Source organism: Podarcis vaucheri (assembly GCF_965113315.1).
Source record: "Podarcis vaucheri genome assembly, chromosome: 2".
NCBI classification, from domain to species: domain Eukaryota; kingdom Metazoa; phylum Chordata; class Lepidosauria; order Squamata; family Lacertidae; genus Podarcis; species Podarcis vaucheri.
In genome coordinates this window covers 5,652,421-5,666,324 of record NC_138760.1, presented here as the reverse complement: position 1 = coordinate 5,666,324, position 13,904 = coordinate 5,652,421, and the positions used below count along the sequence as shown (strand labels likewise).

Here is a 13,904-nt window from a genome sequence, read left to right as displayed (position 1 = left end):
CAGTAACCTGGAGCTGTCAAACTCGCCCCTGGGCCAGATGAGTCTCACTGTCTGGTACAACATGGATGCGCGCAAACTCATTGTCATCATACACGCCTGCAGGTAAGGGCTGGAGGGTGGCTTGATTTGGGAGGAGTGGGACAAAGAGATGGCTTTGGCATGAGCCCCCCAAATGAGGTTTTCTTAATTGCACATAGAAAATGGGTACATTAGAAACATAGAATCATAGAATCATAGAATCATAGAGTTGGAAGAGACCCCAAGGGCCATCGAGTCCAACCCCCTGCCAAGCAGGAAACACCATCAGAGCACTCCTGACATATGGTTGTCAAGCCTCTGCTTAAAGACCTCCAAAGTAGGAGACTCCACCACACGCCTTGGCAGCAAATTCCACTGTCGAACAGCTCTTACTGTCAGGAAGTTCTTCCTAATGTTTAGGTGGAATCTTCTTTCTTGTAGTTTGGATCCATTGCTCCGTGTCCGCTTCTCTGGAGCAGCAGAAAACAACCTTTCTCCCTCCTCTATGTGACATCCTTTTATATATTTGAACATGGCTATCATATCACCCCTTAACCTCCTCTTCTGCAGGCTAAACATGCCCAGCTCCCTTAGCCGTTCCTCATAAGGCATCGTTTCCAGGCCTTTGACCATTTTGGTTGCCCTCCTCTGGACACGTTCCAGAGGATTCTCAGCCATCTTGCTGAATTTTGTGCTACCACACAAAGAGGGTTTTTGCTTTATGTATGCTTTGACTCTTGGCTTCTACAACAAGTGGCAGTAAAAAAAAAAAATTCTGTAAGGGCACTCCCAGGTGACCTGGTTATTGAACACTCGTCCCAGTTCATTTGCAGAGAGATCTGACAACATTGGTTACTTGATGAGCATTCATTCTGATCTAGTTGCAAAGATGTTATATAGATGCCTGCTGCATCAAAACAAGCTTTATCCCACACCTTCCAGAACGTTTCCCCGTCACTTTCCTTATAGCTAAAAGTCTGATCTTTAGGGAAGTGGTCTTGCTGCACAAGAGCTCCAGATCCGCTATAATTGTGCAACCTGAATTTGCTGGTACATGGTTGGAATAATAATTAATAAAAGACAGCCCAACGTGATTGCTATAGTTAGCATAGAGTTGTATCTAATCTTAGTCCTACTCAGAACAGACCCATTGCAATGGATTGACATGACAAACTTCAGTGTGTCTACTCTGAGAAAGGACCAGGATTGGGCACAACCCCTAGAGAGGATTTCACTTCCATGCTAATTTGATTGTTGCATCAGAACAAACATTTCTGCCTGCCAGATGGAACAATCTCCCTTCTCCTCTCCCCACACTGTTCTGGGGATTCTATGGGCCCTGACCCCCAACTGACTGAGAGGAGGGGAAAGTCCTGCTGAACCAGCTCCCACTTGCCCAAATACTTCATTGAATCTGGCCCAATATGTGCCATTAGCTTCTTCAAATCCCTCCTTCCATTTGATTTAGGGGCACTGAATGTTCCCACCCATCCTAATAACCCTCTCTCCCTTCATTTCAGAAACCTTAAGTCAGGTACCAAGGACACACCTGACCCCTATGTCTCCCTGATCCTACTTCCTGACAAATCCCGTGTCACCAAGAGAAAGACAACCGTGCGGAAGAAGACCCACAATCCTGAGTTCAATGAGAAGTAAGGGAGGGCGCCATTGTGTGAGGGTGGGTGGGTGGGTGTCTAAAAGGGTCACCAGCTCCAGGGAACTGGAGTTGCCTCTAGCTTATAGTGAACAGTCAGGCTGTTTGGAGAGGACCAGAGGGTGGCGACACAAGAACGGGCCTTTTCTGCAGTGGGATACTCTCCCCAGGGAAGTTCGGCTGGTGTTTTCAGTATATACCTTTAGGCACTAGGTGAAAATGTTTCTTTTCAACCAGGCCTTTGGCTGATTAACATTTTATGTCCTTTTAAATGGGGGGGGGGGAGTTTGTTTTGTTCTGTGTTTTTATTTTTATGCTGTGAACTGCCCTGAGATATCTAGATGAAGGGCAGTATACAGATTTTAATAAAAATAATTTCAACATCACTACATAAAAATAATAGCTGCTGAAGTGGGGTCGCCATTACCAAGCTCTATCCATGACATCAGATAATTTTATTTTGGGTTACTTAACTCAGTGCTAACTATTACTCCCTGCTTCCCTACTGGCAGTCACTAACACAGATTAGATTCCCTGCTCCAGCCCTATGCATGCATTCGTATCGAGTGTGTTTCATCGGTGGGAGGGTTGGGATTCACAGCTTTACCATTAAGTAACTCTTCTGTTGGCCAAAAAGGGCAATTAAAATTTGTGGGGTAATCTATGTGAAACAGGCCTTGATACTCGCTTGCCCTTTCCACAGGTTTGAATGGGATCTGACGTTGGACGATGCCCAGCGGAGGAAGCTGGAGGCCTACATCAAAAACAGCGTGTCTTTCATGTCCCGAGGGGAGCCGATAGGAAAGGTATGGACCTCGGGAGGAGCTGCCGTTTCAGGCTCCTCATTGGAGAGGAGCCGGCATGTGACTGCTTCTCTGTGCTTTCCCCTCCCAGGTGCACATTGACCTCTCGCAGAAGGACCTGTCGCAGGGCGCTCCCCAGTGGTGAGTACAGCCGGAGGGCCAGTTTCCCCATAGCGTCTCCAGTATCACTGGGCAGGCAGAGGAGGTCTTGCTACCTGGGCCGTCATTTTCATAGAGGATGCAAAACGTGATTTGAAGGAGGGATCCTCTCATTCTTGGGATTAGGGTAGGAAAACAGATGGTTCCGTATGCCGTGGCACTGAGGATGGACCTGGGATAGCTCCGTTGGTAGAGCATGAGACTCTTAATCTCAGGGTTGTGGGTTCAAGCCCCACATTGGGCAAAAGATTCCTGCCTTGCAGGAGGTTCAACCAAAAGACCCTTGTGGTGCCGTTCAACTCTACAATTCTATGAGTCTAGATTCTAAAATTTAGTCTCTTGTCCCTTATTGACTGGGACACGGGTGGCGCTGTGGGTTGAACCACAGAGCCTAGGACTTGCTGATCAGAAGGTTGGCGGTTCGAATCCCCACGACGGGGTGAGCTCCCGTTGCTCGGTCCCTGCTCCTGCCAACCTAGCAGTGGAAAGCACATCAAAGTGCAAGTAGATAAATAGGTACCGCTCCGGTGGGCAGGTAAACGGCATTTCTGTGCGCTGCTCTGGTTCGCCAGAAGCAGCTTAGTCATGCTGGCCACATGACCCAGAAGCTGTACGCCAGCTCCCTCAGCCAATAAAGCGAGATGAGCGCCGCAACCCCAGAGTCGGCCATGATTAGACCTAATGGTCAGGGGTCCCTTTACCTTTACCCTTATTGACTACGTGGAGCAGTGAACCATAAAGGTCTTTCTCTGTCCAAGGGACAGTGCAGTATTCCAGGTGGAATCCACACTGAAGCCCCTTTACTTGCAAGCCACTGTGGTGGCTCTTACGTTTTTCACCAATGCAGTTGCTGCTTATTGGGCACATTCTATGGAATACAACATTGTGCCTCCCTTGTCTTCCCACCTGCTTGGAGCGTTAGTGCAGGGTAATGGAGCAATCCCTCCATTGACTTGCATAGGAGGAAAGGAGAGGCTAGATTCCTAGAAGAAACTGGTGTGGGTGGGGGAACTTCACCCACACAGCAAAGACCCTGTTTACCCCCAGGATCCCTCTTGGAGGAGGGGTAAGATTTCTGGGGTTCTGGCCTCTTATTTCTTTCCCTTATGCAAGTTGCACTGGGAGGAAGAAGAAGCTGAATCCTGGGAAACAGCTGGTGGGAGGAGAAGCCCATTGCCACCAAGGACCTTTGCAATGACAGGGCCCTTTCTGAAGAGGTGGGATTCGCACCAACCTCAGCAGCTGTTTCTTCAGATCCAGCCTCTTTCCCCCCGCTGTGAAGGTGAATGGAGGGGGTCACGCTCTCAGTGAACTCGCATAGGAGGATGCACCCCCAAAAGCACTGCAGAGTGAATGCAGCCACCATCACAGTTACATTCCTACTCACACTGAAGGTTTTGGGGGGAAAGAGCTTTTAAAGGTAACCACAGTTGCACAAGTGCACTTTAAAAGAAGCAGCATTAAAAACAAAACAAAACAACCCCATGATGTCTTTCCAGTCAAAGAAAAATGGGAGGATAAAATGCCCACCTACACAGGGTTAAGTATTAAAGATGGAGCAAGGGAGGAAGGGGGGGAGGTGCCAAACTAGTTCTGGAAGCCACGCCTGTTGATAGTAAACAACATGCAGCTGTTTTGTGTGGAAGTACCCAGTGAAAGAATCATGCAATAGCTAAAAGAGGTCCTGAAGGGGTCTGGAATTCCTGGGGGGCGGGGACAGTAGTAGTGGCCTCATGAGCAAAAGGAACCAGAATACTGAACAAAAATGAGCAGAGCTAATATGGATTGGACCCTAGTCCTGGAGGCACTGTCCACTATTTTCCTCACTCCCCTATCCCTTTCCCTTACACCCCACCTTGAATGTGGCTCTTTCGTAAAACTCTCTCCTGAACTTGGAGCCTAGGCTGCAAGTACATATACAATCATTCATAGAAATTTAGATAATCATAGAACTGTAGAGTGGGAAGAGACACCGAGAGTCATTTAGTCCAACTTCCTTGCAGTGGAGGAATCTCACCTAAATCATTCATGACAGATGGCCATCCAACCTCTGCTTAAAAACCTCCAAGGAAGGGAGTCCACAATCTCCTGAGGAGGTCTGTTCCACTGTCAAACAGCTCTTACCCTCAGAAAGGTCTTCCTGGTGTCAGAATTTCCTTTCTTGTAAATTGAATCCATTTGTGAACACCCAGATCAACTAGCAAGCATAAAAATAAGCCCACAGATGTTGAGATCTCTAGAGTAAAGCCACAGTTGTCACAAAATCACATTGAGCATTAATTCTGTGGTTGGAACAGAGTGATACAAATTGGATGACTACCCAGGGTGGCAAGCTGGGACACCCCATAGCTGTCAACTTTTCCTTTTTTAAGGGAAATTCCCTTATTCTGAATAGGATTCCTCACAAGAAAAGGGAAAAGCTGACAGCTATGGGACATCCTGATTCACTCTCTCCCTGTGTAGAAGACAGGGGGGGGGGCGGCAGCTTGCACACAACCATCTAGCAGTATGGGGGCATTTCTTCTGGTGGGCATGTTGGAAGAAGGAGGGTAGCGGGAAGATGTGGAACATGAGATAATGTACCAAATTCCCTCAGACTTTGTTGTGAATTTTCCACAGTCACAATTAGGCATTCTTGAGCATCCTCTGTGTATTACAAGCGGAACAGATGCTGCTTAGCCTATTGACATGCAAGGACAAGGAAAGGAGCTTGGAGGAATGTGAGCTCCCATGGTTCTTTTTAGGGTGCATTCAGTGACTTACAAAAACCAGGATTTACATCCTCCTGCCTCCCCCAAAGTGGTATGAGATGTGGTTTCCCTTATTGTAGTGATTTGGAGGGTTTCAGAGTGCCTTTAACAGCCTGGGAACCCTTCCTTTGAGGTGGTTTTGTGCCAGGTCTTCAGCAAAGGCTCTCCTTATCTTGCAGGTACGATTTGAAAGATGACAAAACCAGCTCCTAATCTCCACGGTGCCTCCTGTCTTGAAACTTCACCATCCAGGGAGTTGAAGAGCTGACACTGCTACCACCGTCACCTTTCGCTGGAGGATCCCAAGCTCACCCGCCTGCTGGACGGACTCTTCAGTTGTATCTGTTTTTTAAGCAATCATAGTGTCGTGTTCTTAGAATCTTCTTTTTTCACCGAGAAGTGACTCCTGGGTGGGTTTTTGAGGCGGTGAGGGATTCGCACCCTGCATTCACCCTGTGTGCTTCTCTCAACACTGCATACCGCATGCTGCCTTTTTTTTTATTGACCAAAGAAGTGGACCTTTTTCATCCTTCTGTTGAGGATGAAGTTCCTTTCAGGCTCTACAGATGCTGTAGGCTGACGCTTTTTCAGCAGCCACTGGAGAAGAAGCTAAAAGGGCCGGGAGCGAAGGGAGCCTGGGGCGAGGGGGTGAGCTAGAGAAGTATTAGGAGCTCCGCAGGGAGGGGCCAGATATTTCCCCAAAATAACACTTGGGCAAATAACCTCCTTTGGAACAAAGGGTTCCACACCAGATCTTTTATCTAGAAAGGGAACATTCTGCAACAACCCTCGTCCTGGGCTTGTTTGGCTGGGAAAAGCAACTTGAATTCAGTTGTCCTGCTAATACACTTTTCAAATGGCGTTCAGCCGTTTTGAGTGACGGGATTTGAGGGGTGGAGAGTGCAGTGGCCAAGCCATTTTTATTTGCCTTTTTATCATTCTTTCCCCATTATGGGGAGTCCATGGCTGTGACCTCTGTGCATTTAGCTGATGCCTGTCAAGTGTCCTGCCCTGACTGTGTGCAGACCCACAACCTCCTGGTAGCAGTTCATGCTAACCTCGCCAAACATCACCTGCTCTTTCTGATTCTGGCTCCTTTAAAGCGAATCAGTTTGTTTTTGGCTTCTTGTCCCACCCAGCATTATGCTGCTGGTCCAAATGGACAGACAGCTTTCTTGCAGTATTGTTATTTGTGCCACTCACGTTGCTGTTTTAAAAAACGAATGTTGTTTGGTGCCTTCTTGCACTCCAGTCCTGGAATCGGTGTGTGGAGTGTCAAAGCTCCTCCACCCCAACCTCCCGCACCAAGTTCTAGGTCCGTGTGTATTCTGTAGCAGGAAATTCATATTTTGTGCTCCAAATCAAGATTCACAGATATGCAGAATTTATCTACCTGTACACAGAATTAACTTGCAATATTTGCATTTTCTGACTGACTTTGAAAATATATAGCAGGGAAGGATAGGCATGAAGGCTTTGGGGAGGGAAAGGCGATTTGCTTCAAGAAGCAAAAGGACAACATACACCGTATGCATGATTTTAAGGTTTCCTCTGCTAGCATGAAATTTTTAGAGCTGAGCTTTTAGGACCATTGCACACATGAAGACTAAAGGGCCCTTAGACACCCCCTCCTTTTTCAGAGCGATAAATCACTGCTTGCAAATTTCAGTGCTGTCCTACTGTAGTGCTGGGGAAATGGCTTGATTGCTCTTTTACAAAATAGACCCCTCCATTTATTCTTTGCCTTTCCCGTATCCCCAGGCTATTCTTGCTTGAGCTGGGCTTGGCGGAGGCCCCTTCCAGAGGGCTTGTGGGCAGCATGGACTTCCCCCTCACGGAGCTCTTCAGCAGCTGCACTTGGGGCTGTTGTTGTTGTTTGCTTTTGTGGAGGATTGTTGTCTGCAGTGTTGCTATGGGAAAGAATCAAACCGCTTTGGCGATTTTTAAAAAATCCACATGGCTAAGCCCACAGGAAGCTAAATCTTGATAGATGCCTCACAGTGGCTAGATTTATTCCGCCTTCACAGACCCTGTAATCTGGGCCAGGTGGGCAGGATCATTGTGGCAGAGCAGCTAGACGGCAGGGGCGGGCTCTAGCCTCTCCAAAATATGGAGGGAGGGGGAGCACAGTATTTGCTGCTCTCTCTGAGGCTCCACTGCCGAGCAATCTTGCCTCTTTGCTCGCCTTTTTCCTACTGTTCCTTTGCTTCACAACTGGGAGCGACCAACATGGAACTCTCCAGTCCTAGCCCCCAATTCCTTTCCACGCATGTGCACTCGCTCTTCCGTCTCTGAAGAAGCCAAAACCATTAATTGTGGTCTATTTATGAAGAGTTTTTTAAAGTGCTTGTTTCTACGCGTATGACCATAGCGAATGTGTCTGACACAGCAAAAGCACCTCCTTGTTGAATCTGCGCTGCTCCCCCCCCCCAAGAGCACGTTGAAAGATTTGGGGTTGGGGGGTGCCGAGTGTGCCTGCAAAGAGCTCAATCACTTGCTGCCTTCCATGCCAAATCAAAGCTCCCGAAAGCACGGCTTCACTGCACAAGGGTGTTTCTGGCACCTGTGCCTCTTGTAGCAGCCACTGTAATTTGTTGTAGCAAATAAAGAGAGGAGGAATCTGTGACTCTGCTCTAGTTTTTATTTACTCTGCTGCTGCTCCCGCCGCCGCCATGACCCAAGCACTCCCAAACAAAAGCTTGGTAGGAAAATTGATTTTATGCATGCAATCAGTTTGAGCTCCTGCAATTTCAGTGCTCAGAGTGTGCCTTCAAGATTTGAGAGTTTGCATGCACATTAGGACAACGAGGTCCAAAGAGCGACTGACAACATTATTCGCATTTTGAAGCACCAGGGTATTTTGGGGGGTGCGCTACCTCCTTGTGATGATGTCTTAAAATCTCTTCAGGCTGGTTCTTACACAAGACGTTGTGTGCATCCCACAGGGCTTGCCTAGGCATCTAATGTCATTCTAGGTAGCTTTTCAGTGTGGAGCTGGAATCAGAGGACCAACTGCACACTGAAAGCGTGTTAGGCAGCAAATAGGGTGAGGCTTGACCTACTGTGCCACTAGCACTACTGCTGTGCCTCTCCCGCAACCCCACCTGAAGCATACCACTTGAAATTCACTATTTTAAATAACAGAACTGGCACAGTAGAGCTGATTCACTCTACGGCCTTCACAACTGCCGCACCTTGTTCAGGATGAGTTATTGCGGTTCAACAAATAAATTCTCTTTTTTGGTCCAAATGGCTTGAAAAAACACCATGACCTCTTGCTAAATTTCAGACTTGTTTCTTGATATTGAGCTTATGCCACTCTCAGCGTCTTTTAGAGCCAATAAAACATGAAGCTCACTTCTCCAGTTCACCTGCATGCTGAAGCCTTCACACCTGAAGCTTGCAGTATCCGACTCTCCATTCTGGGAGTGAGACTAGCGTGGCACCATCAAATCAGCTGGTATAAATTTTACATGGGTGAAGTTGGTGGTTCTGAATTGTGGAGGAACAGGGCCAGAGACACTGAAGCTACAATTGCTGCGCTTTCTTAAACTTGTTTCAGTATTTAACTGTGTTACAAATTAATTTGCCCATTTGTCCCACATTTGGGGAACAATCTGGACTTTTAAATATATATATTTGATACAGTTCAAAATAGTATGTAACCATTTCCCTGTGGGAACAGTATGTCTGTGCTTTAGCAAGCTGGGAGTGTGACAAGCCCTTGGATGTAGGGCATAGCAGATAACACATGCATTCTTTTCTGCTGGCGTGAAGTCAAAGCAGGTGACTTGATTCATGTTCTGGAAGGAAAGAAGAGGACTGCCCTTCAAAGAGACAGACAGACATACCCCACTACTCCCGGACCATTACTTTACCCCTGAGGAATCACCACCATTTCTCATGTCCACTCTGAAGGTCAACTTCTCCAGGATAAAAGGCATCCCATCACTTAACTACCGTATGTTCTTGTGTATAAGACGACTTTTGAACCCCGGGAAATCTTCTCCAAAGTCGGGGGTCGTCTTATACGCCGGGTATGGTCGTGGCAGGTGGCGGCGACAGGCGTGAGAGAGTTAACCCGTGTGGCGACGGCTGCACAGGAGGCAGCCAGGTAGCGGCTGCGGGCTCGAGAGGCGGCAACTGGGGCAGGAAGAGGCTGCCTCTAGTTGGCTGCAAACAGGGGTAGTCTTATACGGCAAGTATATCCCAAACTATATCTTAACAGGAAAAGTTGGGGGTCATCTTATACGCCGGAATATACGGTAGTAGCCAAGCGCCATCTCTTGGAATCTGCTTCTGTTTCCAGCCTTGAGCTACAATATAATTTGCGTGGTTCTGTGCTCCCGCAGTCCCCTCTTATTGGTGACTTCATCAAAATTAAGTGGCAAAAAGGAACAAGGTTCCCACCCCCAGTATGGATAAGGGTGCGTTTGTACATGCGGATCTGGCAAGGCAGCTTTGCATCTGGGGTCACTTCCAGACAAAGCATTTACTGAGCAAGCAAGTTTTTTTCACAGATTTGAGTGGAGGTTACACAACATCACCATCACACAGTAATTATCTCACACTTTCCATTTTCCAGTCACTTTTCTTACCACAAAATACCATTTGCTGTTCTCTTTAAAAGTGGATCTGTTGTGCAAAAGCGACACATACACGTATCTCTGTCTGTCTGTCTGTATGTCAGCCAATCCATGACTTGTTTTTAGCTGATTTGCCTCAAATTCACCAGCATTTTAAAAGCCACCTGCTGTTTTGAGATTTATAGTGGTGGTTCTGTTCCCTAAACCAATGTTTTTCCTAGTCTCCTATGTCTCCTTTCCCTTCCTCAGCAGACAAGGCCAGCTCTAGAAGGCGTTATGGGCAGGCACTTGCCTGGGGTCCAAGTTCAACAAAGGATCCACGCTCCAAACACTATTGCTATTCTCATTTTGCGTGGAGCAACCAGTGTGAGCAACGGGATCAGAAGCCACCAGAACTCTCCAGTTGGCAGGCCCTCCTTCTTTTTGGCCCAACGATCCTGAAGCCAGATGCAACCCACTAAGGGAGGGAGGGGGGTTTCCCAGGCCTGTGAGGAGCAGCATTTCCAGGAATCATCCGGCCTGTATGTCCATGGGGCAGGGCCTCCCCAGTTGCTGAACCCCACATAAGAAACAGCAGGCTATGTTACGGCAGACAACCAGCAGGACCGCAAAAGGGAGGCTTTTCAAAGTTCACCCTCCTTTGGTGCCTATACAGTAATGTCTTTCACCCCGGCTGAGAAATGCCTGCACTGCCACTGGCTTTGTCACCTGTCAAAGAACCCTGCTAGGATCTTAGCCAGCCTAAAGAATGACGATAATTAGCATGCATGCCCGCACACAAACACACAAATCTGATTAAAGGGAAGGCGGTGGAGAGATGTCTGCACCAGCCTAAAACCTCCTTTAATAAAGTTGTTTCTGGAATGTGTGGAGGAGGTAGTTTTGGCAGGACAACTGGAGCCATCAATCAAATCCTCCTTAGCACTCCGGCAGGAGGCTTGCCCTGTGCGTCTCAGCTGCCCTGTCACTCCTCATCTCTTTTGTTAGCGGCTATAGGATAATGTGTCCGTTCTGGAGTGGGCACCTGGCATTCCCCAAAGGGCATTCCCCAAGCCTCTTGATTTGGACAGAAAATCAACACATTCGCGGGGACTCAATGGCTTCTTTTAGCCAGTGCTGGCTTCTAGCTGTTTCTGAGCACCAAGCAGATGCAGCTACATCTGGGGTGGCGCAGCTATACATGCACGAGGCGCAGCTCAGGGTGGCATTCCGGAGGCTGTCTCCGTGGGCAGCTCCTCAGGTTCCCCTGCTTTTTTGGCAATGGGCTGCATTTGCTCTTAATACAATAGCAATTGTTTAAACACGTTTCTGCTATTCCGAACACTTCAGCTGGCTTATCACAACATCCTTACAAACGGCCTGTGCAACAGGTCACTACAATCACCCCTCTGTTACAGATTGTGTTGTGTGTGTGAGCATGGCTGAAGCGAAGGCCGACAGAACAGTGGCTTGCCTAAGGCCATCCAGTGAAAGAATGGCAAAAATGAGATGGAAGCAGGGACTCCCTGGTCAACAGCTCAGCCTCTTAGCCACCACTACCCTGCACTGCATGCACCTGGGCTTGTCTCATTTTAAGTTACAGTAAAGGTAAAGGTAAAGATAAAGGGACCCCTGACCATTAGGTCCAGTCGCGGATGACTCTGGGGTTGCGACGCTCATCTCGCTTTACTGGCCAAGGGAGCCGGCGTACAGCTTCCGGGTCATGTGGCCAGCATGACTAAGCCGCTTCTGGCAAACCAGAGCAGCGCACGGAAATGCTGTTTACCTTCCCGCCAGAGAGGTACCTATTTATCTACTTGCACTTTGACATGCTTTCGAACTGCTAGGTTGGCAGGAGCTGGGATCGAACAACGGGAGCTCACCCCATCGCGGCGATTCGAACCGCCGACCTTCTGATTGGCAAGTCCTAGGCTCAGTGGTTTAGACCACAGCGCCACCCACGTCCCTAAGTTACAGTAGGAGGAGCTAATGCTCAAGGCTGGGTATTCTCCCTGCTAAAACTAAAATGCAAATCCTGCCCCAAGAAAAACTCAGTTCTACAGCCTCCATTTATTCTGCATTTTTAAAACCATTTATTTCTAAACTTGCTCCGGCTTTGCTAGTCATTGAGGGGCAGGGGGAGCGATTCTGTGTGGGTGCATTAGCCCCGCCCACAACCACTAGATCTCTTGTTAAGACATCACTCCTGCATCAGCAAGCATTGCTCAAGCACAGTTTCAAGTGCATCTTCACCACTATAATGGCTGGAAACTTCCTTTATTTAAATGGAAAGGGAGAGCTGGATTCTGCAGCCCCCTACCATATTCTGCAGTTTCCCTAAACTGATGTGCAAATGCAAGCCTACATGTAGTTCTGCCAGCAATCTGTTTCTCCTAAGCATAACCTTACCACCAAAGTCCTAGGAGTAAAGCGAGTCAGTTGCCAAGGGAGGGGTCGGCTGTGTGGCAACATTTTTTTTTAAATCCCAGAATCAACTAAGGAGGAGCCTAGATGGCCTCAATCTCCCCAAATGCCTGCCCCTGTGCTTTTGCCACTTCCTGCAAGCACCTCCGGGAGAGGGATGTGGTATCTGCTTACGTCCAGTGGATAAAAACAAAATGATGAGAACCAAAGTAAGTTAACAAACTGAGATGAGAGCCTGCTTTGAAGTTGGCCTTTAGTATCACCCTAAGGACAGAACCAGAACACAGGTGGTGCTGTGGGTTAAACCACAGAGCCTAGGACTTGCTGATCAGAAGGTTGGCGGTTCGAATCCCCGACGGGGTGAGCTCCTGTTGCTAGGTCCCTGCTCCTGCCAACCTAGCAGTTCAAAAGCACGTCAAAGTGCAAGTAGATAAATAGATACCGCTCCAGTGGGAAGGTAAATGGCATTTCCATGCATTGCTCTGGTTCGTCAGAAGCGGCTTAGTCATGCTGGCCACATGACCCAGAAACTGTACACCGCCCCCCTCAGCCAATAAAGCGAGATGAGTGCCGCAACTCCAGAGTCGGCCACGACTGGACCTAATGGTCAGGGGTCCCTTTACCTTTAAGGACAGAACCACAGAAGAAATATTGAGCCTGATAGCTTGATACATGAGCACTGTGCTGCATCATAGCTGCTCATTTCCCCCCCCCATGGGCCACATTAATAATCTTCTATGCATGCTGTTGATATGTATAGAGGATCATTCACATGGCCCATGCCACCTGAATGCAAAAGATGTAAGGATTTTTCTTCTTTGACATAATTTATTTTGGATCCATCAATAATAGAAACCCGCATTCCAACTCCTATTTTTACTGACACCACAACAGATGGGGGGACGACGACATCTGTATAGACATAGTATGAAAAAGTTCCTGTGACTCCTTCCAGTCCAAGCCCTTCAGAATCAAGAATCTCTGCTTAGACCCAAATTGCTTTTGCCTAGCTATCAGGACAGAAGATGAGAAGACAACAAGTGCTTACGGGCGCAGAACCATCTTAAATAACAATCAACAGTGGTCATCCATCCTGTTTCACTGAATGAGGCAAAACATGAAGGTGTCACCCAGTGCATGCGCTCTGTGTCATGCTCCCCCACCAAAGCTTATTGGGGTTGCACAGCTGTGGCTTCTGTGTTCCAGAAAGATCTCCTTGCGCTTGTTGTCGAAGAGACAATGGAGTGTGCGTATGGGTGAAGTCACACTGCTGGAGAATCGCAGCGCCTGCTGTGGCTGCAGAGACCAGGAACTCGCAACTGCTGCCTCCCATGTTGCTTTTGCTGCACTAGCAGCACAGAAGTGATTTCGCAGCAGAGCAAGATGTTTGACACCAGCTGGGCTGCAGGAGTTGCCGGAAGGAGGTATATAAGGCACCATCCCACTGTTTTAGGGATTCCACTCTGGATTTGTGTAGAGTTTACTCCCTAGCCCAGTGATGGCGAACCTTTTAGAGACTGAGTGCCCAAAC

At 48.1% G+C, this 13,904-nt stretch overlaps 1 protein-coding gene across 1 annotated transcript in view; it reads left to right on the top strand.

The window, feature by feature from the left end:
* The window catches only part of ESYT1 (extended synaptotagmin 1), a 63,519-nt gene extending 55,509 nt beyond the window's left edge, over positions 1 to 8,010 (top strand). The window contains exons 27-31 of the mRNA XM_082205469.1: positions 4 to 102; positions 1,539 to 1,670; positions 2,376 to 2,478; positions 2,567 to 2,616; positions 5,564 to 8,010. Of these exons, the coding sequence (XP_082061595.1) occupies positions 4 to 102; positions 1,539 to 1,670; positions 2,376 to 2,478; positions 2,567 to 2,616; positions 5,564 to 5,597 (418 nt within the window). The 3' untranslated portion in view covers positions 5,598 to 8,010. The remainder of the gene's footprint in view (positions 1 to 3; positions 103 to 1,538; positions 1,671 to 2,375; positions 2,479 to 2,566; positions 2,617 to 5,563) is intronic.
* Positions 8,011 to 13,904: the final 5,894 nt, after the last annotated feature.